Source organism: Bos mutus, chromosome 7, assembly GCF_027580195.1.
Source record: "Bos mutus isolate GX-2022 chromosome 7, NWIPB_WYAK_1.1, whole genome shotgun sequence".
In the NCBI taxonomy this organism is placed as follows: domain Eukaryota; kingdom Metazoa; phylum Chordata; class Mammalia; order Artiodactyla; family Bovidae; genus Bos; species Bos mutus.
Window position 1 is genome coordinate 27,736,767 of NC_091623.1, and position 26,822 is coordinate 27,763,588.

General features: G+C 40.7%; 1 protein-coding gene across 1 annotated transcript; it reads left to right on the top strand.

Moving 5' to 3' along the window:
- Positions 1 to 208: 208 nt before the first annotated feature.
- Positions 209 to 26,252, top strand: LOC138988610 (2'-5'-oligoadenylate synthase 1-like). Its single transcript, XM_070374774.1, has 9 exons — positions 209 to 245; positions 741 to 929; positions 1,716 to 1,902; positions 4,371 to 4,561; positions 7,237 to 7,397; positions 13,138 to 13,262; positions 20,769 to 20,958; positions 24,200 to 24,409; positions 25,083 to 26,252. The coding sequence occupies exons 2-9, from the start codon at positions 771 to 773 to the stop codon at positions 25,237 to 25,239; spliced, it is 1,380 nt and encodes a 459-aa protein (XP_070230875.1). The 5' UTR covers positions 209 to 245; positions 741 to 770; the 3' UTR covers positions 25,240 to 26,252.
- The last annotated feature ends 570 nt before the right edge of the window (positions 26,253 to 26,822 follow it).

Consider the following 26,822-nt stretch of genomic DNA (forward strand, 5'->3'; position numbering starts at 1 on the left):
TGACAATTTGTTACAGTAGCAGCTTCAAACTAATCTGAGTGCACTTAGAAATATTTAATCTGACCACTTGCTAAGAAACCAGTAACTACAAATCCCACAATGCTTACCTCTGAGGAAGGAGCTCTAAGCTTCAGACAAGTTAGTACAAATCCAAGTCGAGTTTCTTAGCAACAAACGTATAAACAGCTTCAGAAGCAGCCAGGTGGAGAATAGAATCGCCCACATCTTCCAGACTCTGTCCCTTGGTACAAATTTCTGCATTTTTTTTACTTTAAAAAAGAACAGAGTTAATTTGAAAGATGTAGAAATCATCACTCATGATCATTTTCTCATTTATGGGAATTCGTTGAGTGATAAAAATTGAAGAAATGACGCTTCTTAGAGAGTCCCTGAGTAAAGATTATATCTAAATCCACAGTTAACATCTCTTAGGTCACAGATTCATTTGAAACTCTTTTTCAAAAAATGTACTTATATACCTACACACACAGCTTTGCACTTGGTTTTGTTGGCTTTACAGCCTCCTAAATGTTTATCAACTCGAGTTACAGCAGCTGGTTTAAATGACTATTCTCATGCTATCATAGTTGATATCAGTGAGAAATAAACGTCTTGGAAAACATTCATCCAATAGAGCACAAATTAGCACACTAGAAACAATATTATCTTTATTCTGGTTAACTCTGAGGGACTGGGTTTTCTTCAAAGGGCTTATTATCTTTTTGCTTTGTCATCAGCAGGATCTAAATCTGATCCTTCACTGGGAAAGGATGTGGACTCTTAAATCCTACAACTGTGAGCACTGTGGGAGTGACTTTATCAGCGGCAGGGCTCTGAAGTATCACTTTCAACAGAAGCATCTTGGAAAAGTTCACCGTGAAAAATGTGACCAAGAAGTCCTGAAGGGGAAGCAGCGAGGTCACAGTGAGGTACAGCGAGCGAAAGTGGGGGGCGGGGAGCGAGAATCTCCTCCTTTTCCTAAAATACTTATGCTTTGTGTTTGTTGGTTTTGTTTTTTTCATTCTCTCATGAAGATTTATTAACAGAAAACTGAAAGGAAAAACTCGTGGCCACAGGCCACAGGTCAGATGCAGTGGTTAAAGCTGCGTGTCTCAGTCTTCTTGGCTCTAAATGACCCATCCTGCAGAGCTGCTGTGAAGGGCACTGGGCAGAATTCCCTGGACCCATGCGTTATACCCAGGGCAGGCGCTATTGTAATTATTATTCCAAAGTGCTTGTGTGGGGATGGAGTCCTTGCAACCCTAGAATTTTTCACTTTTAATGTGCCCTTAGAGGTAGACTAATTGACTTCCCTTGCCTCCTTTCCCCTCCCCCATTTTACAAATGAAGGATCAAAGACCCAATTAGGTTGAGTGATTAGCCCAAGGCCTGCAAAAGTAAACATCAAAAGAAGAACTGGGCTCTCATTCTTCTGATTTTATAAAATATAAACTAGTGCTTTTTTAAAAATACTTTTTTCAGCAGTATGGTTCTCATGGTTCATTGCTTTATTAATCTGCAGCAGTTTTCCATCTGTGTCAAAAAAAAAAAAAAACCAAAAACCCAAACTAATGGACTTTGCTATGTTTTGAGAACATAGAATGAGAATTCTCTGTGCCCATGAATGGGAGCATTTAGTGAGAAGCCAAATGAAAACCAGCAGATCTCTGAAATAGCTCTTATAATTCCTGGATTAAGTATTTACTTTTTCTCAGTCTACACGTGACAGGTCAACCATGGAGACACACAAGCTACACTGGGAAAATCTAGAAGAAAGGAATGGAAAATATACGGATACAAAAATATCAAAAACATGTAGGATGTGTTCTAGACGCTTTGGGACAGTCCTTAGTCGGGAGAACCATGAAATACAAGACCATCACTTTACAGCCTGCAAAAGAGGTAATGGAGATGCCCGGTGCCTTCCCTGTATGGATGTTCACGCTGCATAGAAGCTGTCTTGTGGCTTCCCTATGTCAGAGCGTTACAGGTTGTTTCCAAGAATGGCAAATAGAGAGTGCAGAGGGTGGAGCTAGTATATACTTGACATTGTATACTCTTGGGGCATGCATGTGTACTAAGTCACTTCAGTCGTGTCTGACTCTGTGACCCTAAGGACTGTAGCCCGCCAGGCTCCTCTGTCCATAGGATTCTTCAGGCAAGCATACTGGAGTGGGTTGCCATTCCCTCCTCTAGGGGATCTTCCTGATGCAGGGATCGAACCTATGTCTCTTAGGTCTCCTGCATTAGCAGGCGGGCTCCTTACGACTAGTGCCACCTGGGAAGCCCATACTCTTGGGGGTGGGGGGTAATTCTGTAGAGGCACCTTGGAGGAGGAAGCTGGGAAACTGAGGCGTTGTGCAAAGAGACAACTCAGAAGCAGCAACAATGGGATAGAATGTCGGGATCCAAGTGGGAGTCAGATTATGGTCTGTCCATCAGAAATTACCACAAAACTAACGTAATACACCTTCTGCTCTCATATTTATGGTTCTGTCCCCTAAAGTAACTGGTGGTTGCTGCTCTATGAAAGTCTTTTAAGATAAAACTTTTTTCGGGAAACAATAATTGGCTCCGAATATAAAATAGTCACTGAAAAGTGATCAGTTTTTGGTGAAATGTCCATAAAAGGAATGGTAACTGTGTTTCAAGCAAAGGAATCAAAATGTACAAAAACAAAAAAACCCCAATCTGTTAATTTGGCATAATTGATGAAATTTAAAGAAGGGGCTGTGTATCCTCTGAGTGTTAATGTAAAATTTATTATTGTTTAGTACTATGTTCTGATTTATAGTGTGATTTCTTCTGTGATCTGTGACTCTTTTGAAGTATGTGTTTTTAAAACTTTCTTAAAGTATGGGATATATTAGCTATTTTGTTACTGATTTCTCATTTAATTGCACATTGGTCAGAGAATGTAATCTGTGTGATATCAGTTCTCTGCTAAGTGTTGAGTTTTATCTATAGCTGAGTATATATTCAATTTCTGTGAAACTTCCATATGTGCTTGAAAGGGAAGGATCAGTTGAAAGTTCATTTCCAGAAAGGATTAGTGAGTTCTTCAAGGCATTTGCCAGAGGCCTCTTTATAATTAATTCTCCATGATAATATGAATTTGTTATATAAACCTAAATGAAAGCCAGTTTATTATTGCAAATTCTCAGGGATTTTTTTGGTGTGTGTATGATCTATCCTGATGTCTTAAGCAGTAGAGAATCCACCTGCCAATGCAGGAGACACAGGAGATGCAGGTTCAAACCCTCAATTGGGAAGATCCCCTGGAGGAGAAAATGGCAACCTACTCCAGTATTCTTGCCTGGAAAATTCCATGGACAGAGGAGCCTGGTGGACTACAGTCCATGGGGTCATGAAGAGTCAAACATGACTGAGCACGCACACACTATGATGTATCGAGTGCAAATTTATGAAATTTTCTGAACTGTTGAAAGGCATCAGGTATATGCCATCTCAAATGTGCCAACTCAGCATATTGATTATTTTGAACTTCCCAGCGTCAGGGTCTTTTCCAATGAGCTGGCTCTTATAAGGTGACCAAAGTATTGGAGTTTCAGAATACTCAAGTCTGATTCTTGGTAGTTTTCATTTCTTTTCTGGAAAGGACTCTGTGAACATTAAAAAAAAATAAGATCAATAAAATCTGTATGCTTTTCCTCTGGTTAATCAGTCTATTGTCAGTTTTGCTCACATGCCCCATTTACTGAACTTAAGAGTTCAATTATTCAGTTCCTTCCTGTGAAGTGTGTGGCCAGTCTTGTCAGCATTTCTGTCTTAAAACACAAACACACACATCCACTAGCATACACACCTCTAATGTCCTCATTTTAAAAAATGTACTATCTCTTGATTTCTAGCTGTTGACTCAGTTTCTTCATTTTGAAAACGCTGTGCGTGTCTAAGGCAAACATTCTGCAGGTAGAATTTGGCCTGTGGGCTGGCAGTTTAAGACCTTTAGAATAGATGGCTTAACTTAGAGTGCTTTATCCTGGGATCATTTTATTGAAACTTGATAACATACATGTTTTTCATTTAGAAACTTAAAGTGATTTATGAATCAGGGCAAAGACCTTTTCCTGACATAAGAATGGATATCTCAATTTATTCTCAGAGAAATTCAGCCATTTCTCTGTTGGGACTTAGGGTTAACATGCCAGCTAATTCCAGAGGGAGTGAACTCTGCTGGTTCCCCTCACGCCCTACCAGCAGAGAGGGTAGGTCTCCCTGTGACAGAACAAGGCAGTCCTGGTAATTAACTAGACGTAACTTGCGTACAAAATTAGATGCTTGTGTCAGACACACACATATCTATTTCTGTGCAGCAAATGTCAAATATTGATCTTTTCTCTATGAAGCCCAAATGTCCACAGGATTTTCACCTCATAATATGTTGGAGTGTAAAGGTCCCCAAGAGCTACAGAGATTTGCAGACCGAAAAATCTGCCCTGCCTCTGGTTCTCAAAGAGCTGCTTGTGCAGCGGAGATCGGTGCCCTGCTCCAGCTGATCCAGACTTCCTTTCCGGTGCCGGCCTCCCGAGTGATCCAGGTAATCTGAGCCCCCAGCCCTCAGGCTGGACCACGCAGCCCTAAGGAAGCCATTCCTTTCTCCTGGAGGTGACGGACATCAATCCGGCAGGGCCATGTGTTCAGAGGCCAGCTTCGCCTTCTGTAGTGGCTGTAAGAGGCCTGCTAGGAGCCCTTTGAAATGCCAGGGCAAGCTGCCGGCTGGCGGGGCAGGCACTCAACCATGTGACAGCTGGAACCCATTAAAGTTGGCAGTTTTTGCCCAAGGGGTGAAAGTGCCTTTACATTGGCAGGGCCAAAGACTTGGCTCTCACTAGACCGATGCTTTTAAATGCTTAAGGGAATTTCAGGCAAAGGAGGTACGCCTGTCCCCCAGAGCACTGTTTCATGCCTGAGCAACCTGCCTATGGAAGTAATTAGGTGCTGTCTTGATGGACTTCCTCTCAGCCTAAAGACAGTTCACTGTGTCCGGGAACAGTTGTCCGCAGAGCGCAGGGTCATTCTGTGAAAACTGCCTTGAAGGAAAATACCCTGAACACAATGAAGGGGTCCTAACAATGATGGCGTGATTTCCCTTCTATCATTATTATTTATAATGTTAGTATCACTACTACATAGTATCTGATCAGTGTTTAGAGGAAAAAAAAATATGGGACATAGTTCTGAGGGCTTTTTTTTTTTTTTTACCATTTTTCCATTTCTTCATTTTAAAGTGCACACATGATTGTTATAAAAGTATCTTTAAGCCTTGTCTATTTAAAATAAAAAATGTTAACTTTTAATGTAACAATAGCAAAGATGATTTAAGAGTATGATTAAATGCTACCTAATAAGCAGTGGAAAAAGCCTGAATATGAAAGAGCATATTTTCTTCCACAGAAATAAAGCATGATCACAGGAGCTAGAAATGGGGAGTCAGAGTTCTATTCCCGTCCCACAAGGTGAAAACAAGGGCCGGTGATCAACTAAGTTGTGAAATTGCTGTGCCCTATATTCCATTCTTACCCCACTCCAGTACTCTTGCCTGGAAAATCCCATGGATGGAGGAGCCTGTTGGGCTGCAGTCCATGGTGTCGCCAAGAGTCGGACACGACTGAGCGACTTCACATTCACTTGTCACTTTCATGCATTGGAGAAGGAAATGGCAACCCACTCCAGTGTTCTTGCCTGGAGAATCCCAGGGACGGTGGAGCCTGATGGGCTGACGTCTATGGGGTCGCACAGAGTCGGACACGACTGAAGCAACTTAGTGGCATATACCATTCTTGGAGGTTGACTGTACATGTTAGCACATTACAAACTCTCTCTGGTTAAGGAAGCACTAAAAACTACATTTCCCACATTCCCTTGCTACTGTGACAAAATGGGTTTCCTCAATTAGTTGCACTACCACAAGACTGAGTCCAGAACCGAGTGAAGTCAGAGCAAAGGCCGGAGGGCACAGGGTGCCTATTTCACCTGGTCCAGATGTAGCGGGTGCAGGATGACTTTGAAGCCGAGAGTTCTGGCAATGACTTCCTGTCTCTGGATTTTTAGCAGGGCAGGCATTTCTGGGATTGCACAGGCAGCTTCTCGATCCTTAGGTGTCACCTAAGGCATATAATCCTAGAGTCAGCAGTTGCCATCACAGCTCTCAGAACAGGCTCTATAGCACAGGAAGCTCAGCTCAGTGCTCTGTGATGACCCCCGTGGGTGGATGGTGGTGGTGGGAGGGAGGTCAAAGAGGGAGAGGATATATGTGTACATATGGCTGATTCACGTCATTGTGCAGCAGAAACTAACACAACACTGTAAAGCAATTATATTCTAGAAAAAAAAGGTTGGCTAGGTCGGTGCCAAGAATAAAACTGGCACATTGCTGCTTGCTTGAGCAAGCCCCATGGTGCCTGACGGAATGGGCTGTTGGAAGTCCTTAAGAAATTAACATGCAATAAATGGCAGAGGACTGAGAGCTTTACAATGTTTTCTAAACTTCTTGAGAAATTGTGTTGTCACAGTCTGTTGACAGGTCGCTTTTACCTTGTGGATGTAATGTTTCCCAAATCATACGTAACAGCTTCTTTTACTGCTAAAGAGCGTCCTTTGGGAAATTGCAACCTAAAGTTTTCTTTGAGTGCTAAGTAGAGCAAGGCTGTGCTGCTAACTAATTTAAGTTTTGACTTTTATAAAATTATATTTAGTTAAGAGATTTGCAATAAGTACTCATTAATTATAATGACAGAATACTTTATTGAACTCATTGGTGATCTATTTGGAAATATAGCAAACAAACGCCCTCCAGAAGCACCAGTCACTCAAGGTTTCAACTGGTAGGAATGGGTTTATTTCAGGACACCTAGGTACCACATGTACTAGTGGGGAATTTAATTCCCACCTTTGTGGACTCCTCACAATCAAGTGGCTCTCAAGTAGAAACTCTGAGAACTTCTAGCTCTCTTTATTCATAAGGATTTTCAGACTTTTCCTGCAAATTCTGCTTTCTTCCCATAACTGAACCTAAGTTTAGTTGTGAACCATCGTAGATGACTTTCTTCTCCTGTCTTTTTTTACCGCCCCCACCAAGTTGAGGGAAGATAAAGTAGCATATATTTAAGCTATTCACAGTGTTAATTGACTGAAACATGCTACAGCCAGGAATCTACACTTCCCTCAAGGTTAGCTGAGCTTTCCCCCACATCGTGCCCGCTGTCTTCACAGGGTGGTTCTTATGTGAAAGGGACTGACACCCAAGGATGCTCGGAGATTGACATCATCCTGCTCAGTGAGGTGTTTGCCGATGTGAACCATTTCAAGAAACAACTGAGAGAAGGGTTGGAGACTCTGAGAGAAAGCTTGACGCGAACTGCATATGGGAACAGGTCTGAGTGAATGCACTTCTGTGAATTCTTCATTTCAAAGGTGAAAAAGACTGCCAGAGGAAACTCAGCACAGGAGACCATTATTGAGTAATGTTACTTGTATAAGTGAACATTAAATTCTTGGGAGAAAACTTGGAGAGATTGCCCCGGGGGCTTTTATTTTTTTTAAAGACTTCTAGCTAAACTTTCAAGGAAATTCATGAATTTGAGATCCTATGATTTAAGGACTAATTATATCTTCTCCAATGCACCTTTATTCAATTTCCCTCTCTTAGCTGAAATCTGACCCTGAGGAATGCAAACAGGAAGGACTGAGAAAGGTGCCTCCAAGTAGGAAGAATCTTTGGAGACACATTTGTCTGATAAACATTCCCTTCAGCAATGTCCTGGGGTCGTTTGCTGAAATGGCTTTGCTGACATTACACGCAAGCTTTCTTTGCCCTCAATGTTGAATTCGCCAGCTAGACAGAACTTTTGTTTTTTTTGGTGAGTTACAAAAAGAAAAGAAGAAAGAAAAAACCTTGACACGTTGCTATTTATTTTTCTATTTCAATTTTACATCTTCTGCTATTTTATTCAGTCTAATGAATTGTGGATGAAAAAAAAAATACAAAAAACTATGTCGTAAAGTGAGTAAAACATTTTTGGGGGAGAAAAATAGACCAGGCTGTGTGCCACTTCAATCCTAAAATAAGATCCATGTTTTAAAACAACGTCCCAGAACTGTTTATTAATTTAAATAATAGATTCATTACCAAGCCCTTGCTTCAAATTAGTATACAGAACTAGTTTGAATGTGTCTTTTAATGAAAAACACTACCTTTAGGAATACCAAACACCTACTAAATTGTGGTAGTTAGCAAAGACGTCAGATGAATGGCATGATGGTGACTATAATGAAGCACGCTGGGGTTGGAAAGGCAAAAAGGGAAGTGATGGAGTTTCACATACGATTACACTTTGAACAGGGAAAGACCACCTTTAAGAAAAGAAAAAAAAAAAAAAGAAATAGGAGAATGTGTTTTTCATTTTTACCCATTGCTTCTTCCAAGTTTTCCCCATTAAATTTGTAAACTATAGGTTACATTATATCATTGTTATTATTATTTATCAAAGTAGGACAGTTAAAGTACTCTCAAGGCACATTAAAAATAAGAGTTGGGGTATACCCTTTCCCTGGTGACCTTATTTGGAATCAAAATCTTTGTCCTTCACTGTAATGTCCTAATTCTATACTCCCTGCCCGCTCAGCGTCAAAGACCCTAATCGATGAGCTCTCCCTAACTCCTTTTCCTCTCCTCTGGATATCAGGCAGGCACTCTTCTCCTGGACAAAATATGCTTGAAGCTTTTATTTTGTTGGATTTCTAGAATGAATTTTGAAGTAGAACCTATGAAAAAGAACAGCTCTGAAAACCTTCATTTACTTGTTCTAATTGTTCCTAAAAACAAGCAAGCTCATTTTCTAAGTTCTATTCCTTCTATGCTTTCAACTCATTAAATAATTTAATTGACAAGCCTTTAAAGTTGAACCGAATTCCCAGGTAACCACCATCCTTTCCTTCATGTTTATTAAATGCCTATTCTTTTTCTCAGAGTGATTTTTCAAGGGGCTATAATGGTTTTAGTTCAGCGCAGAATATGCCTTATCCCCTATTTTGTTTTGCTGACGATTTTGGCAAAAAAAAAAGGAGCATATTTGCAGGATGAATGAGACTTTAAGGCAGCCTGAGTGGAAAGGATTGTGAAGTCAGGAAAGGAGATAGATTGTCCAGGATGTTGCCTTGTACTAGTATCTGTATACAGCAGTTGCTTTTTCTGGCTTTATTCTCTGCTTTTCAGAGCAACCAAGACCACACTGTGACTCACTTGAAGGGCAAATTGAATTAAAAATGGAAAAGAAGCAGATATGTGAGTCTGACAGTTGGTTTTGACTCCCACCCACTGAGAGAGTAAAAACGTTTATTGTTTCAGTTGATACCTGGTTTTTGGTGATATATTGTTTGTTGCTGTTATTTTTAAAGCTATTCAGTTACTTTATTTTGAAAGATGAGTGTGAGAAAAGCCTTTCTTGTCCTTTGGAACAAGTCCACGTTTTAACCTACCAGTAACAGCAACTGTTCTATGTCAGTCATTTTCTGGGCGCTGCTTATGAATGAAACCTCAGGAGACTTGGCCCGTAAGCCCAAAGTACTAGAAATCGTTTATGCACCAGAGGCACGGGGCTCCTTTCTGCACACACTGGTGTGTTTATTATTGAAAACCACAATGGGGAAACATATTCTGAGCTTTTAATAAGACACTGCTGTAAAAAATGCATCATGTCTATAACTTGTAAGTTATGTTTGTGATTGGGATTTCTGCCCATTAGCTCTTATTTCTAATTGCTTTGATTTAGAGATCTTAGAAAAACAAGAAGCCCTCTTTATATTATCAGGTCAGATAACTTAAGACCCTTTTCTGATACATGACCCTTTTAAAGCCACAGGACAGGACAGAGTTGTCCTGACAAGACATGGCCAAGACAAAACATGTTGATGGATTAGGCTGAAATCAAGTGGACAGTGGCAAATATATCATCTGAGGACTCATGACCAAGCACTGCCAGGATCCATGTCCCATTTCCACTGATATTAATAGCAAAAATATTTTGAGATACTCATTGGATATTAAATTGCATGTAAATTAGCCTAGGATAGTACTGACATTCTCATTAATCTTGACCCATTCTAAAAGTGATCTGAACTCCCCAATTGATTCAATCTCTCATTTAAGCCCTCTGGCATTCACAAGAGTAAACTTTATCCACGTAGGACAGAGTCTACCAAACACAGAGTTTTTATATTGAGCATAGCAAAATCTGCCTCTAAATGATGACAGGAGTGTTAGGCTACTGGTTTGTTTCATTCCTTTCACCCTTCCTGACTGAGAGAGAAGGATATAGTCATGATAATAATGATTTAACATATTTCTTTGGTGGTGTGTATATGTGCTCAGTCATGTCCGACTCGTTTCGACCCAGTGGACTGTAGCCCACCAGGCTCCTCTGTCCATAGGATTTTCAGGCAAGAATGCTGGAGTGGGTTGCCATTTCCTCTTCTAGGGGATCTTCCCAACCCAGGGATCAAACTTGAGTCTCCTGTGTCTCCTGCATTGGCAGGTGGATTCTCTACCACTTGAGCCACCTTCATGTTCTTGACATTTAGAGAAAAGTGCTGAGGGGATTTAAAATTTCAGAAATCTTGTTCAATTCAAACGAAAGGACATTATATATGCAATTTTTTTTTTTTTCATTTTGGATGATGCCTTTCGGCTTGTCTTTCAGGTCACAGTCTCTTCTGCTATATGTAATTTTTGTTAAATTTTTCTGTAAATTTCTTAAGTTCAATTATTTTTTTCGGTTCTGTAATTTCCATTTTTTAATATATAGAAAATCTATCTCTGGTTTAATTTTTCATCTTTTTGTCTCCTTGTGCTATCTGTTCCTCTGTTCACTGAACATATTAATCAGTTAAAATCTCATCCATTTATGCCAATATTTGGATCACCTATGGGGTCTGTTTCTACAGTTTGGTTTTCTTCTTAGTTTAACATATTATAGCCCTGTCTCTTAGAATTCCTAGTGATTTGAAATTTCATTTCTAGTGATTTAAAGATTAAAACCAGGGCCCTGTGCATTAAACATCTTAGATGCTTTAGCTGATGGTCTCTTTTTCCAGAGAGGGGTATCCTTTCCTCACCAAATGGATAGAATAAGAGTTGATCACCCAGGTTGCACCCCCAAACCCATTGACTAAAACTATCTGGAGGTGAGCCAAGGCATCAATACTTCTTAAGGACCTCCAGCTGTCTCCAACATGCCGCTGAGTTCCTCAGCATTACAGTCCAGCAGCTTCACCAAGTCCTCTCCTCTAACCTTTGTCTCCACAGTCCCCGAGACTAAATCCCGATGCATGTTGTCTCAGCCTGGACAGACTACCTACACCTCCATTCAGCTTTTCAAGATGACGTTTTGCTTCATTTCATAACCATGCCTGTCCCAGGCATCTTCAGAACTCAGCAGATGTTTGGAGGGAAAAGCAGGTCATATCTTGAGTTCAATTCTCCACCCTTCCCTTCTCATCATGCTTGTGATTTCCAAGTCTTTGCATTGCTTCAGCCTCATAAGCTTGATAAAGTTCTACTTGTTTCTTGAACCCCCAAAGCTTCTCCCTGTCCAAAGTCTTTATTTTCAGCTTCTTGTCTATTTCCCAAATCAGCGTATGTCCCCAGGAAACAAGGCAGCTGACTATGAGTCCATCTCTCCACAATCTGCCGCCCCAGTCCTCACTAAATCCTGACCTTTCTAGCAGCAACCCTCCAGTACCTCTAAGACACACATGCATATAATTTTTTAAATCGAGTTTTCCAGTTGTTCCCAATGAGCATTGGTTGGCTGTTCACTATTCCCTTATACTCAGAAATAGAAGTCTAGTTCTCTTATTTCATTTAATCATATTCATAATTAACAGTATCTTATGCCCCAATCCATGTTTAGATAATAATTCATTTAAAAATTATTCATCATCTACTATGTGTCAGATACTAGGGATAGAACAGTGAACAAAACAAACAGTTCCTGCCTGTGTGCACCTTATACCCCTCTACGAGAGAAATAAACAAATAATACAATGCCAAGCGGTCCCAAGGCTATGGTTTTTCCAGTAGTCATGTATGGATGTGAGAGTTGGACTGTGAAGAAAGCTGAGTGCCGAAGAATTGATGCTTTTGAACTGTGGTGTTAGAGAAGACTCTTGAGAGTCCCTTGGACTGCAAGGAGATCCAACCAGTCCATTCTGAAGGAGATCAGTCCTGAGTGTTCTTTGGAAGGACTGATGCTAAAGCTGAAATTCCAGTACTTTGGCCACCTCATGCAAAGAGTTGACTCATTGGAAAAGACTCCGATGCTGGGAGGGCTTAGGGGCAGGAGGAGAAGGGGACGACAGAGGATAAGATGGCTGGATGGCATCACCGACTCGATGGACATGAGTTTGAGTGAACTCCGGGAGTTGGGGAGAAGGCAATGGCACCCCACTCCAGTACTCTTGCCTAGAAAATCCTATGGACGGAGGAGCCTGGTGGGCCGCAGTCCATGGGGTTGCTAAGAGTTGAACAAGACTCAGAGACTTCACTTTCACTTTTCACTTTCCTGCATTGGAGAAAGAAATGGCAACCCACTCCAGTGTTCTTGCCTGGAGAATCCCAGGGACGGGGGAGCCTCGTGGTCTGCCGTCTATGGGGTCACACAGAGTCAGAAACAACTGAAGCAACTTAGCAGCAGCAGCAGCTGCCGGGAGTTGATGATGGACAGGGAGGCCTGGCGTGCTGCGATTCATGGGGTCGCGAAGAGTCAGACATGACTGAGCGACTGAACTGAACTGAACTGAAGAAACATAAAACAGGGTAAGGAGATAGGGAATAGGGAAGGAGTTCTTGTTTTAAAGGATGGCCAGGAAAGGCCAAATGGGGCAGCAGGGACCTGAATGAAGCCGGGATCCAGCTGTGCGAATTATTCGAGTTAATTGTAGTCCAGATAGAGGAACAGAAACTGCAAGATCCAGGGAAGGGAACACCCCTGGCATGTCCAAGAAGGTGCCAAGGGAGCACCAAGGCTAGAAGTAGGTGAAGGATGGTCAAAACTCATCTCATTTTTCTCTTTTCTTTCTCTAATCATTCATACAATGTCATGCTTCTTTTCTAAGGATACTAATGGGAAAGAGAACACCACTGTCTCTAAGATTCAGTTTTTTATGTACTGAAAGTCTTCACAGCCATTCCTTTGAGATCATGGCTTATTATGATATCCTGGGACCTACACCTTCCACAGGTAAGGTTTATTTGTTTGGTTTCCCAAGAAACCTTTAAAATGGCTATTGATTTAATATGTATTTATGGGGGACTGACCACATCCAGATACAGTACTGAGCTAGGCTTCTGGAAGAACTGAATTGCTTATTGGTTTTGGAAGTCACTTTTTTTCCCCTGCAGTGTATTAACGCCAGTCATCCTTATGTTACCAGTTTTAAGAAGTAGGATCAAGTATGAACTAGTTGTCCAATATAACAAGGGCCTTCCAAAGTGGTGCTGGGGGTGAAGAACCCACCTGCCAAGGCAGGAGATGTAAGAGACCTGAATTCCATCCCTGGGTTGGGAAGATCCCTTGGAGGAGGGCATGGCAACCCCTCCCGCATTATTGCCTGGAGAATCCCATGGACAAAGGAGCCTGGCGGGCTACAGTCCACAGGGTCACAAAAAGTCAGACACAACTGAAATGACTAAAGCATGCATGCCAGTATAATAGAGTGGGAAAAGAACACAGAACAAGTTTGGACTTGGCCTGCAAGGAGCTGCTTTTTATTTATTTATTTATTTTTTAAATTGAAGAATAATTGCTTTACAGAATTGTGTTGGTTTCTACCAAATATTGATATGAATTGACCATAGGTTTACATACGTTCCCTCTCTCTTGAACTTGCATCCCTAAGATTTTGTGGTATCTAGAGTGAGATATCGGAGAAGGCACTGGCGACCCACTCCAGTACTCTTGCCTGGAAACTCCCATGGATGGAGGAGCCTGGTGAGCTGCAGTCCATGGGGTCGCTAAGAGTCAGACACGACTGACCGACTTCACTTTCACTTTTCACTTTCCTGCATTGGAGAAGGAAATGGCAACCCACTCCAGTGTTCTTGCCTGGAGAATCCCAGGGACGGGGGAGCCTGGTAGGCTGCCATCTATGGGGTCGCACAGAGTCGGACATGACTGAAGTGACTTAGCTGCAGTAGCAGCATCAGAGTGAGATATGAAGCATAACCACTAATCATACTCAGAAAAGGGGAGATAGAGTATCTCCATTTTAGGCAAAAATGTGAGGGCCCTATTATGGATTGGATGTTTGTGTCCCGCAAAATTCACACTTTGAAGCCTACCCCCAGACCCGATCGTCTTGAGGTGAGGCCTCTGAGAGTTGTCAACAATTCGGTTTAGATGACATCATGGGCGTGAGGCCCAGTGATGGGATTCATGCCTCTTGTTAGAGGAGACACCGGAACTTGCTCTCTCAACCACATGAACAGGGAGTGGGAAGTCAGCCTTCACCTCCAAGGTAAGCCAGGAAGAAGGCTCTCACCAGGAACCAAATTTTCCAACACCGTGATCGTAGACTTCCCAGCCTCCAAAACTGAGAAAATAAATAATTTCTGTTGTTTAAGCCACCTCATCTGTGTTATCTTTGTTTTAATAGCCCAATCAGAGTCTCAGATGACTCAGGGATTTATATAGATATAAATGTAGCCTCTAGAAAACTTGGGGCTTGAGTGTAAGTGTCTGCTTGACTGAAACATTGGTATATTCTCTGCAGGGCAAAATGCAGAATGGAAAAGGCCATAGCAATGTGTGAGCCCTGCTCTGGCTTAGCAGCAGGTATCAAATATGTTCATTGATCTATTGATTCATATACTCGATTCAACCATCATTTCTGGAATACCTACCTCGTACCATTAAATACTTAACAATGAATTCCGTAGGAGCTCAATATTTTTGCTCTTTTGGGGCTCACATTTGGGAGAGGAGAGGTTCATGAGCCACTAATCCTTAAATATTTCCTTCCTCTCTCTGTGTCTTTGTACTATGTGTCTCCTGATAAACCTTTCTTGTCCCATCCTACTCTCAGCCTTGAAAGTTTCTCCTTACCCTTCAAGACCTGGTGCACCTCTGGTGACCTTCCTTCCCTCATCAGTCCTTTCTGGACCTGCCTCTTCTGCATTCCAATGGAATCCCCCATGGTTTGCTGCTGGAACATGTTCCCCTTATATTGCCATTGTGCATTGCATTTGGAGGTCTTTGAGGATAACGTTTGCATTTGTGCCTGAAGTGAAAATGAAAGTCACTCAGTTGTGTCTGACTCTTTGGGACCCATGGACTGGGATTCTCCAGGCCAGAATACTGGAGTGGGTAGCCTTTCCCTTCTCCAGGGGGTCTTCCTAACCAGGGATTGAACCCAGGTCTCCTGCATTGCAGGAGGATTCTTTACCAGCTGAGCCACCAGGGAGCCCGCATTTGTGCCTAGAACTTTTTTATTCAATAAATATGTATTGGAAAAGGGAATGAATGAGCATAGCATTGATCCTACCCTTTCTCAGCCAAACTCCAGTGGAATATGTTGACTTTCTTAATCTGGTTCTTTACTTATCAGCACTGTTGGACAATGTGCTGCTCATATTAAAATTCTGTTGTGCTATAATTTGTCAATACATATGTTCTGCATGCCTACCATGTTCTAGGAACTGTGTTAGGCCTGGGGGCACAAATATGAATAAGACATAGTTGACTTTATAGTCCGGAGGGCCTTACAGTCTGGAGACACACAAATAGGTCATTTTATTATAATATCATCTACATTGGGCAGAGATAAGGAGAACTCTGAGATAAGAAGGGCTACTAGGAAGGAGGGTGTGAACTCAGCCCAACCTGAGTTTTTAGTAACCCTATGATACTCTTCCGGGAGAAGGCAATGGCACCCCACTCCAGTACTCTTGCCTGGAAACTCCCACGGATGGAGGAGCCTGGTAGGCTGCAGTCCATGGGGTCGCTAAGAGTCGGACACGACTGAGTGACTTCACATTCACTTTTCACTTTCATGAATTGGAGAAGGAAATGGCAACCCACTCCAGTGTTCTTGCCTGGAGAATCCCAGGGACAGGGGAGCCTGATGGGCGGCCGTCTATGGGGTTGCACAGTCGGACACGACTGAAGTGACTTAGCAGCATGATACTCTTCCTGAACCTATGATGTTTTTTAAATGTTGTGATTTATCCCACACCTATTACATGGCATATATAATTCTCATTGCCTTAAGATTAATCTGATAAATGAACCTGCGCAAGAAACCTGAAAAGAAGCTATTTTCCCAGTTTGAATATTTAAAAACTGAGCCTTAGAAAAGTTAAGAAACTTGCCCACATTTATGTAGTTAGTAAATGTAAGAACTGGGATGACAATCCAGGTCTCTCTCCTTGTGTAGGCCCTGTGTAGATTGACATGACATCAAAGTTATGTAATAGACAGTACATATTGGGCTTGAGGCCAAGTCTCAACTCTATTTCACATTATCTGTGTGAACTTAGGTAAGTCATGAGAAACTCTGAAGCCTCGCTTTTCATCTATAAACTGAGATAAGAAAGTTACCTCAAGGATAGTTGTAAGAATCAAAAGATTTAATTTCAAATCACATAGCATGCAATTGTATTTAGTTCAATGAATATTTATTAAGAAAAGATACTTCCTTCTCCTTAGGTCTCACCATAGCCCATGAAGCTCTCATGTTTGTGTAAAATGCTTTTTTTTTTATCTTGTGTGCAGACTTCAAAAGCACAATTGTTAGCCATCTCTTGGGTAGTCTTGAGAATCTGAGTTTATATCAGTAGCTCTGAAGCTAGAATGTCTCCCAGTGGGGCATAAGTATATTTTTACTCTGGCTTCTAATTCCCCTGAGTTCTTGAGCACAGTTGTGTGAAATGAATTTTTAAAAGACTGAAATTATTATGTAACCCTGCTTCTCTCCACTGATGATGGGGAATGGGTTTGACAGGAGAGGAGCAATTTAGAGAAGTCCTAGGATTCCAGGGAATTTTAATGGGCAGCTAAATGTTGCCAGTGATTGTCAGAGCAAGACTCAGATGATCACGTCAAATCCTCACAGGCATCTTAATATTATTCCCTGCACATCTCACATCTATGCTAGACAATTAATAGTTTGCCCCTTCTGCCACAATGAAGCCCAAAGCCATGAGGTTTGATAAGGGTGTGGTTGACAGTATTTCTGCTCCAGATATGATTCCAGATCAGCAGTAGCAGCATCACTTAAGAACTTGTTAGACATACAGAATCTTGGGCACCACCCTAGACCTACTAAGTTGGAAACTGCATTGCAAAAGATCTCCAAGTGACTCTTTTTCTCATTAAAGTCTGAGAAGTATGGAATTAGCCTCTGATTAGGAAGCATTTGGGCTCAGATCTCACCTGTGACATAGGATAGTAAAATGGCATTAGATGGCTTGACTTCCTAGCTGTGTGACTTTGGGAAACATTTCTCCAACCCTATTTCCTTATTTGTGAATGGGAAATAATAATAGTTGCTACATCAATGGTTGTTAAAGAGGAAATATGTTAATAAATGTAGAGTGCTTAGAATATTTACTTGACTAATGGCAAGGGACCCAAGTATGACTGTTTTACAAAAGATGATGGTGATAAAATAAACTCATCTAAGTCACAACAGAGTAGAAACAGCCAGTCACAAGCCTCAAAAATAATTTAAGTTAGAGACCACCAACTTAGGTTCCTGTCAGTGAAGAATCTTGAAGTAGGGGAAATGTTGATACAGAGGTGGGTTTGAGTAGATAATCTCTGGGTCAGCCAAGACATCTTATCAGATAATAGGAAAAGGTCATCAAATATCTGATATACCTATTGTATACCAAAATTTAAGTTAAAATATTGCTTCTCTACCTTTTATCATCATAAACCTGAGTTTTTGTCTAAGTCTGTTTGCTAAAAAAAGTTAGACCGTCAGTAAAATTGAAAGGGTATTTTAAGAGTTGTAATGACTGTTGCCTTGTAAGTTTAGGACTAGAATCTATTTGCTCTAACAGCATTTATGAGAATATTTGCCATAAACAGCTTCATTTGTTCATCTATATTTATTACAGGAATCTGATTTTACTCTCAATCCTGTTGATAATCAGTCTACTCTTCTGTCTCCGATTTGGCCCTAAACAAGTGAACCTGTATAAAAGGACTGTACAGACACTCTTAAAATTAGAAATCCAGATAAAGGCATAAAGCTTTTTTTTTTTTTTTTTTTTTTTTACAGTGTTTTACAAGTAAAATAGTTTCTTGCCAATTAACTTAAAACTATGTATTGCAGAATCTAAATGTGCCATGATTAACAAGTGTGTCATTGTGTGACAATTTAATTGGGCAGGACAGGTACATATAAAGGTATACAAAATAGATTCATATTCAGTTCAGTTCAGTTCAGTCCCTCAGTAGTGTCCGACTCTTCGTGACCCCATGAATCACAGCACGCCAGGCCTCCCTGTCCATCACCAACTCCCAGAGTTCACTCAAACTCACGTCCATCGAGTCAGTGATGCCATCCAGCCATCTCATCCTCTGTCGTCCCCTTCTCCTCCTGCCTCCAATCCCTCCCAGCATCAGAGTCTTTTCCACTGAGTCAACTCTTCGCATGAGGTGGCCAAAGTACTGGAGTTTCAGCTTTAGCATCATTCCTTCCAAAGAAATCCCAGGGCTGATCTCCTTTAGAATGGACTGGTTGGATCTCCTTACAGTCCAAGGGACTCTCAAGAGTCTTCTCCAACACCACAGTTCAAAAGCATCAATTCTTACATCCATACATGACCACAGGAAAAACCATAGCCTTGACTAGATGGACCTTTGTTGGCAAAGTAATGTCTCTGCTTTTCAATATGCTATCTAGGTTGGTCATAACTTTCCTTCCAAGGAGTAAGCATCTTTTAATTTCATGGCTCAAGTCACCATCTGCAGTGATTTTGGAGCCCCCATAAGTAAAGTCTGACACTGTTTCCACTGTTTCCCCATCTATTTCCCATGAAGTGATGGGACCAGATGCCATGATCTTCGTTTTCTGAATGTTGAGCTTTAAGCCAACTTTTTCACTCTCCACTTTCACTTTCATCAAGAGGCTTTTGAGTTCCTCTTCACTTTCTGCCATAAGGGTGGTGTCATCTGCATATCTGAGGTTATTGATATTTCTCCCAGCAATCTTGATGCCAGCTTGTGTTTCTTCCAGTCCAGCGTTTCTCATGATGTACTCTGCATATAAGTTAAATTAGCAGGGTGACAATATACAGCCTTGACATACTCCTTTTCCTATTTGGAACCAGTTTGTTGTTCCATGTCCAGTTCTAACTGTTGCTTCCTGACCTGCATACAGATTTCTCAAGAGGCAGGTCAGGTGGTCTGGTATTCCCTTCTCTTTCAGAATTTTCCACAGCTGATTGTGATCCACACAGTCAAAGGCTTGGCATAGTCAATAAAGAAGAAATAGATGTTTTTCTGGAACTCTCTTGCTTTTTCCATGATCTAGAGGATGTTGGCAATTTGATCTCTGGTTCCTCTGCCTTTTTTAAAACCAGCTTGAACATCAGGAAGTTCATGGTTCACGTATTGCTGAAGCCTGGCTTGGAGAATTTTGAGCATTACTTAACTAGCGTGTGAGATGAGTGCAATTGTGCGGTAGTATGAGCATTCTTTAGCATTGCCTTGCTTTGGGATTGGAATGAAAACTGACCTTTTGAAGTCCTGTAGCCACTGCTGAGTTTTCCAAATTTTCTGGCATATTGAGTGCAGCACTTTCACAGCATCATCTTTCAGGATTTGGAGTAGCTCAACTGGAATTCCATCACCTCCACTAGCTTTGTTCATAGTGATGCTTTCTAAGGCCCACTTGACTTCACATTCCAGGATGTCTGGCTGTAGGTCAGTGATCACACCATCGTGATTATCTGGGTCGTGAAGACCTTTTTTGTACAGTTCTTCTGTGTATTCTTGCCACCTCTTCTTGTGTCTAATTGGGAAAATTTAAGTAGATTATGATAAAAGATACTGGACATTTATATATCATTCAGTTAGAATAAGCACAACCTGACTTAATGATGTTTTGTGAGATTTTATGTTGTTTTATGAGTAGTAATAAGATAGAGATGTCTATTTGGTCATGCTTGCTATTTAACCTCGTCTTCCTCCCTCATTAATGTAGTGCTAACTGCCAGATTGTTTTCAATGTGACCAAAAGGCATCTTTTAAAGTCATCTCTATTTTTGTAAATAGAATCAGTTCCTTCAAGTGTCCAGGTAGTAGACTGTCTTCTGAAAATATATATACAGATAATAACCACTTAGATAATTAAACAGAAGAGATTGTATAGGTTCTTGTGCACAGAGCATTATGGTATTTAGTTTATATGCTGGATGATATTTGCAAACGGTAATGAAATTTGCTTCTGAGAAATAAACTTCCTCTGCTGATAGAAAATTTTCCTCCTCAGATGAGAAAGATTTCCCTGCACTAGCGTTTGCTCCGTTTGAACTGCTCTGGCACCATAATGTCGGAGTTTCCTCTTTGAATCACTGGGGTAGACCGTGATAACTCTCCTAAGTATAGAAATGGTTTTGTTTTAAATGCTGAAGTTCTAACTAATCAGAGTAACATAGCTCGTTGGTACCGCGGGAAACCAGGAGAGGAAAGGAGGGGGAAAGTCTCACGGTTGTCTTTGTTCCCTGGTGTTTACAGATTTAAAACTTCACCTTTACTGCAAGCTATACCCCTGTAAGGACAGTGACGAGGCCCAGCTGTGTGCCTTGGCCCTCGTACGATACCAAGTGGATTTCGTCAAGGCCTCTGTCGTAAGGGTGAAGGAGCTCATTCGTTTAATGATACATTGGCTCAAGACATCATTTGCCAGCCCCACCGAAGAGAACAAGTATGTAACCAGCACATGGGTACCCGTGAGCCTTTCGATTTTCACGTTCCTTTTCTCTGCTCTTTCAGGTCCCACGTCTTTCTTTGGTAGGCAGAGCGAATACATGTAGAGAGGGAAAGATAGAGAAAGGAGAGAGAGAGAATGAGGGTTGTTATAAAATACGGAACATCTGTCTTCTATTATTCCAGGTATAACAAAACGATTTGGTAGAAACCAAAATATTCAGTGGCATAACCAAATGGGTTGCTGCAAGGAAGGAAGGCACAGGAAAGGAAAAGGGAAACTGTTAGCATGATCTGCACGAGTCCTTCAGTGTTCACACTTGGTGTGCCTTCCACTGTAGGCGATTCTAACAGAGCAGAGTCATCCTCTGTGGAGATGCTGCTGCTGCTGCTGCTAAGTCGCTTCAGTTGTGTCTGACTCTGTGTGACCCTATAGATGGCAGCCTGCCAGGCTCCCTCGTCCCTGGGATTCTCCAGGCAAGAACACTGGAGTGGGGTGCCATTGCCTTCTTCTGTGGAGATGGGCCGCCTCCAAAGTTGATGATGTGGCTGTTGTAGTCTTTTTCCCTCACTTTGATAGCAACAGACTCTAATGTAAAGTAAAGGGATGTGAGGGAGACTCAGATACTGGTTTTAAGTACTATAAGATAAACTTTTGAAAAACAGCTAGAATATAGTTATATGAATTCTCCATTTGGCAGTAAAAGCAGAGACGGGGTTTATTATAACATATTTATATATGGCCATTTTCTACATGGAATAAATCTTCATCTTTATATGAAGTTGTTAACAATCTTGATTTGTTCATCTGAATCACACTCTGTTTACTCTTTATATGTTTCTCTGTTTAATATTGATGATAACATTAGGCGGTTTGTTAAAACATACATTACTCCTGTGTAGTTACCGCCTATCTCTATGCATCTCTAACCATCCTATATATTTTTTTCTCTTTTGGTTGAGTAAAAATTTACTAGTGAAAACAGAAAAAGAAATAAACCTTCTTACCTTGAGGAGATTTTTGGTCAGATGACAAGCCTGGTTTTGAAATCTAACAAATTTTTTTTTTTTTTTGGTAGTGGAAAGCATTTACAGGTCTGCAAGAAGAAACTTATGTATTAATGTAGCAGAAAAATCATTCTAAGACTTAAAAAGGTGGTATTGTGGGGAATTTGGACCACATATGTCCCAATATGATAATTGGTTTTCTATTTTGGGAAAGTAATCTGGCAATGTGTATTAAGTATTTATTATGTGTTAAGGATTTTAAAATATTTGAACCATTTGTCAACTTAATTCCCCTCTGAGTTAAAAAGAAAAAAAAAGGTAAAAGTCAGAAGTAAAATAAATATTTCTTACTATTTGGTTTTAAAAGAAGAATTGAGGCCATTTGTATTAAAATATCATTAAAAAAGAGTATGCAAAATAAAGATTTTAAAAAGAGAGATCAGAAATGCTTAGATGAACTACCCTTACAGAAAATAAATCACATTAAAAAAAGTAATTTGTATAAGCATACTCAGAATAGTGCTACTAAAGATAACGAAAATTGGGAAGGAAAATTTCCCTGAGGTGCAAGTAAATTTGTCATATAATTTTGATGAACTACTATTCAAGAAAAGTTTGGGAAACATGGAAACATTTACATGAAACAATTTCAAATGACTAAAACAGGATACAAAATAATATGAACACATATCAGAGCTATATAAATATATATGTAATAATGGTATAAAAATGTGAAGTAAAATAGTTCAATGCTTATTAAGTCTCCCCCGACCTCACTATATTTTCTTTCATAAAATGTGAAGAACATCTCCTGCTTGAGTAACTTCCAACCATGATTTACTTTGGGCATTTGGGAACATCAGTAGAAATGGATTTTAAATCCTGTGTTCATTGTTGACAGCCCCTGAGGGAGAATCACAGGGACTGAGCTACTGATTATCTGAAATCACTGAAATGACTCACTATTCATTACCAGGACAAGAGACTTTGTCTACTTTTAGTTTTTCTATTTCCTTCATTGAGGTAAAAACAAATGTTTAATGTAATAGTAGGAAAATGCTACTCTGTTTCCCCTAAATTCTATTAGAGGAAAAAAATTGCATAATTTTGCAATATATCATCAAAAGATATTTCTATGACTAATGGATGCCAAGGCAGTAAAAACACATATTTGGATATCAACCATTATGAAATCCTAAAATTCTCATGTTGGGTTTTTTCCTCTTTTCCTCCCAAGTTTGTTTATCAACTTTCATTTTTTCCCCTGATAAATAAACTACAATTTAAAAGACTTAATATAAAAAAAGCAAACACATTTCTTTCTTCATCCTCAATCCCCAACTCCCAACAATGTGTTTAGAGCATGTTCTCCAAGTTTGTTTTCTGTGTATGCTTAATTTTTTAAAATGTATTTGCTGTTTATTGTTTTAAAATTTTTTCGGTTAATCTACATTGTATCTTTAGATCTGTACATTGTGAGCTATCTTGCTTCTTGTACAGGACAACACTGTCTAAAATAGAAAGTGAGGTTTAAATACGAGCCTCATATGCAATATGATATATTCTAGTAGCCACATTAAAGAGGTAAAAAGTAATAGGCGAAAGTAATTTTAATATTTACCTGGTATATCCAAAATGTTATCTTTATAATATGAAATCAACGAAAAAATCACTCACATATTTTACTTTCTTTATATTTCTTGAAAATATAGTATATACTTAAATTAGCCACGTGTCAAATGCTCATATTCACATATGGCTGGGGGCTGCCATCTTGGACAGTGCAGTAGGACATGTACCATGAAATCATCTAATTAGTCCCCTACTGATAAACATTCCAGTATTTACTATTTCAAACAATAAAATAAAAACATACTTTTGTTTATATCTGTCTTTGAGTACTTGTAGATGTTTCTACAGAGTGAATTCATGGAAGTGAAAAATGCTAGGTCAATAGGATGGAACAAGTCAAATTTTAATAGAATTGACTCCAAAAAACACTTTATTAATTTAGAGTTTCACCTATAGAGTGTTCATCTCCTCACAAACACACCGATGTTGGATATTAAAATTCCTGCTTTTCGCCAATCGGGTTGATGGAAATATTGTTATTATTTGCTAAGTAGTGAGATTGAGAGTGAAATTTCATCCTGTTAATTGCCTTTAGAGCTGGGATTTTTCTCATAACTGAATAAACTTGTCTTCACTTTCTGGGTTCATTCTGTGTCTAGATTTCGGAGACTTCCCTCCTCTTACACAGTGGAGCTCCTCACCATATATATCTGGGAACGGGCGGAGAAGCCCCTGTCCTTCAGCCTGGTGCAGGGAATGAGGGCAGTCCTCAAACTTCTGGTTCAATACGCAGATATTGACGTGGTTTGGCACCGACACTATCCTCGCAAGTTCCCCGTTCTTGTAAAAGTTACCCAGAAGCGCACGAGGTAACTGTTTCTCTTCCCTACCCCCTTAGGATATAGGAAATGGGTCTGTCATCAAGGAAGGAAGTCTGGAGCAAAGAGTAGCTTTAATGGGATTCAGTGTAAATGAGACGGCCCTGATTACTACAAAGTCATTTCCTTTAATTGCTTCTCACAGAACTCTAATTCTAAAGTGCGAATTAAGAGGAATTTGAGCAAAACGAATAGAATGTGGTTATAGACAACAAGTGAAGTGGAAATGGAAGACCTAATCCAGGGAGGACAGATTTCCTCAGTTGGGAAGGGAAAATGAGTAGGAGTCAGGGTTGGTGGGGTTCCAACAGGCGTGGCTGGTCCTCCCATGGTTCCCGGTTTCTTAACAGAATTACATCTTTAACTCCAGCATTCCCCTCTTCTACCAATATGGCATCTCTGGTGGTTCAGACGGTAAAGAATCCACCTGCAATTCAGGAGACCTGGGTTCAGTCCCTGAGTTGGGAAGATCTCCTGGAGGAGGGCATGGCAACCCACTCTAGGATTCTTGCCTGGAGAATCCCACGGACAGAAGAGCCTGGTGGGTTGCAGTCCATGGGGTCGCAAAGAGTCGGACACGACTGTAAGCACACAGCACAACCATCCGGCAAATTGAAACTGGTTTAGAAATGGAGAGTGGGAGGTTTGTTTTGCTTTGTTTTAGGCCATTCATTTTAGACCCTGTAAATCCTACTGTCAACGTGTGTGATACCTGCAATGCCTGGGATGAAGTTGCCCATGTGGCGAAACTTAGCTTACGGAAGCCTCTCTTCAGCGGAGTGAGAGCTGAGCCCCCCTGGCTTTTCACAGATGCCTGGTAAACTGGGTGAGGAGCTACTTACTGTCCTTGCATTTCTGTGGAGAAATAAAAAGGGTTCAAAACGTATTGCCAAGAAGAACACTCTGGATGAAAAGCAATGTGAAGAAAATTGTCTAAATTTAATTAACCACTTTAGTGAACCCAATCTTTAATAAACATCGCTTCAGATAAAGAGATCTGCTTCAGCCTTTAAGAGAATTGAATTCCCCTCCCCCATTTTTTGGATTCACTTGCTTTGGTGGCCTTGTGACCAGAAAACATTCAAAAAAAAAAAAAAAATCCAAGTGTCGACAGTAAACAAATAAATAAAGCCCCAAGATCCATTGAGAGAGGATTAACTGAAAGGGTAAAATAGCTCCCATTTTTTAGTTTTAGTTCATTAAAGTTTCAGGTTGACTCTTCTTTTTTAATACTTCATTTTTGTTTATTTGGCTGCATCCATCTTAGGGGTGGCATGAGGGATCTTTCTTGCAGCATGCAGGCTGTGTAGTTGTGGTATGTGGGCTTAGTTGCCCTGGGGCATGTAGTATCTTAGTTCCCTGACCAGGGATCCAACCCAGTCCCCTGTACTGGAAGGCAGATTTTTAACCCCTGGACCATCAGGGAAGTCATTCCTGTTAACTTTTCAATTCTGACAACTAGGTACTTCCCTGGGTCACCTGCATTTTCAGAATTTTCACTATGAAAACCTGCTCGCACTAAGTACTGTCTATTTACTTGCAGACATCATCTAGCTTAATTACTACATGGAAATACGGAAATATCTGAGAGCTACACGAGGGATTGCCTCAGAATAAATTGTTTCCAAAAGCATTTTATGGCTACCTGCGTCAGAACTCCCGGGTCAGAGTGGAGCCGCACTTAAGGTTCGCGCGGTGCTCAACCTTGAGTTGGGTGAGCAAACTCTCTGGGCTATTGCACTGTCCAGTTTTGCCACGACTGGTTTTCGTTGTTGGGATCCACTGTTTTCTTTTTTATTAAAAGCATTAGCAGCCACTGATAATGAAAGCCAGGGCCCACCAGAAATAGACCAGGGAAAGTTTCCTGACTCCCCAGCATAGCAACAATTCATCAGCACTGAAGATACATGAAGTGTGACTGCAGAGTAAGGCCAGCGATCAGGCTTCTCCACACAACAGAACTCTTTACATACAAATGAGCACCATTCCCTCAGGCCAGCCCTCAGAGAGCCTGTGTGCTTATTGCAGTGCTGTGATTGGTCTGGAAACACTTTTAGATTTCCCCTCCAGGGGGAAAATATTCTTTTGAACATCCTTAATGGTGACAAAAGTTGTCCTTTGAGGGTGAATTTGATTTTTGGAAATGGTACAATGTATTCAGAGTGAACATCTGGTCTACCCAGAATCCTGTTCCCCGACTAGTAGTTGGAGAGGCATTTCTTCTATTATTCACTCTGTCTCTGAAGTCTCTTGAGGAGAAACAGTTTCAAAAGTGCCCTGGGAAATGGCCACATTTTCCCTGTGTTCCTATCTGAACCCGTGTTTGCCTGAGGTGACTATGGCTCCCAACCTGGTCCAAGTCACGGAGGTGGCCCTCCCTGCTTTATCACTAGTTCCAGGTGGG

What these genes read in the sequence shown, in the direction of transcription:
- LOC138988610 (XM_070374774.1), top strand. Translation starts at nt 771, where the DNA reads ATGTGGACTCTTAAATCCTACAACTGTGAGCACTGTGGGAGTGACTTT. An exon ending in CGAACTGCATATGGGAACAG is followed by an intron (nt 7,398 to 13,137) that starts GTCTGAGTGAAT and finishes TTCTTTTCTAAG; the next exon opens with GATACTAATGGGAAAGAGAA. An exon ending in GTTACCCAGAAGCGCACGAG is followed by an intron (nt 24,410 to 25,082) that starts GTAACTGTTTCT and finishes GCTTTGTTTTAG; the next exon opens with GCCATTCATTTTAGACCCTG.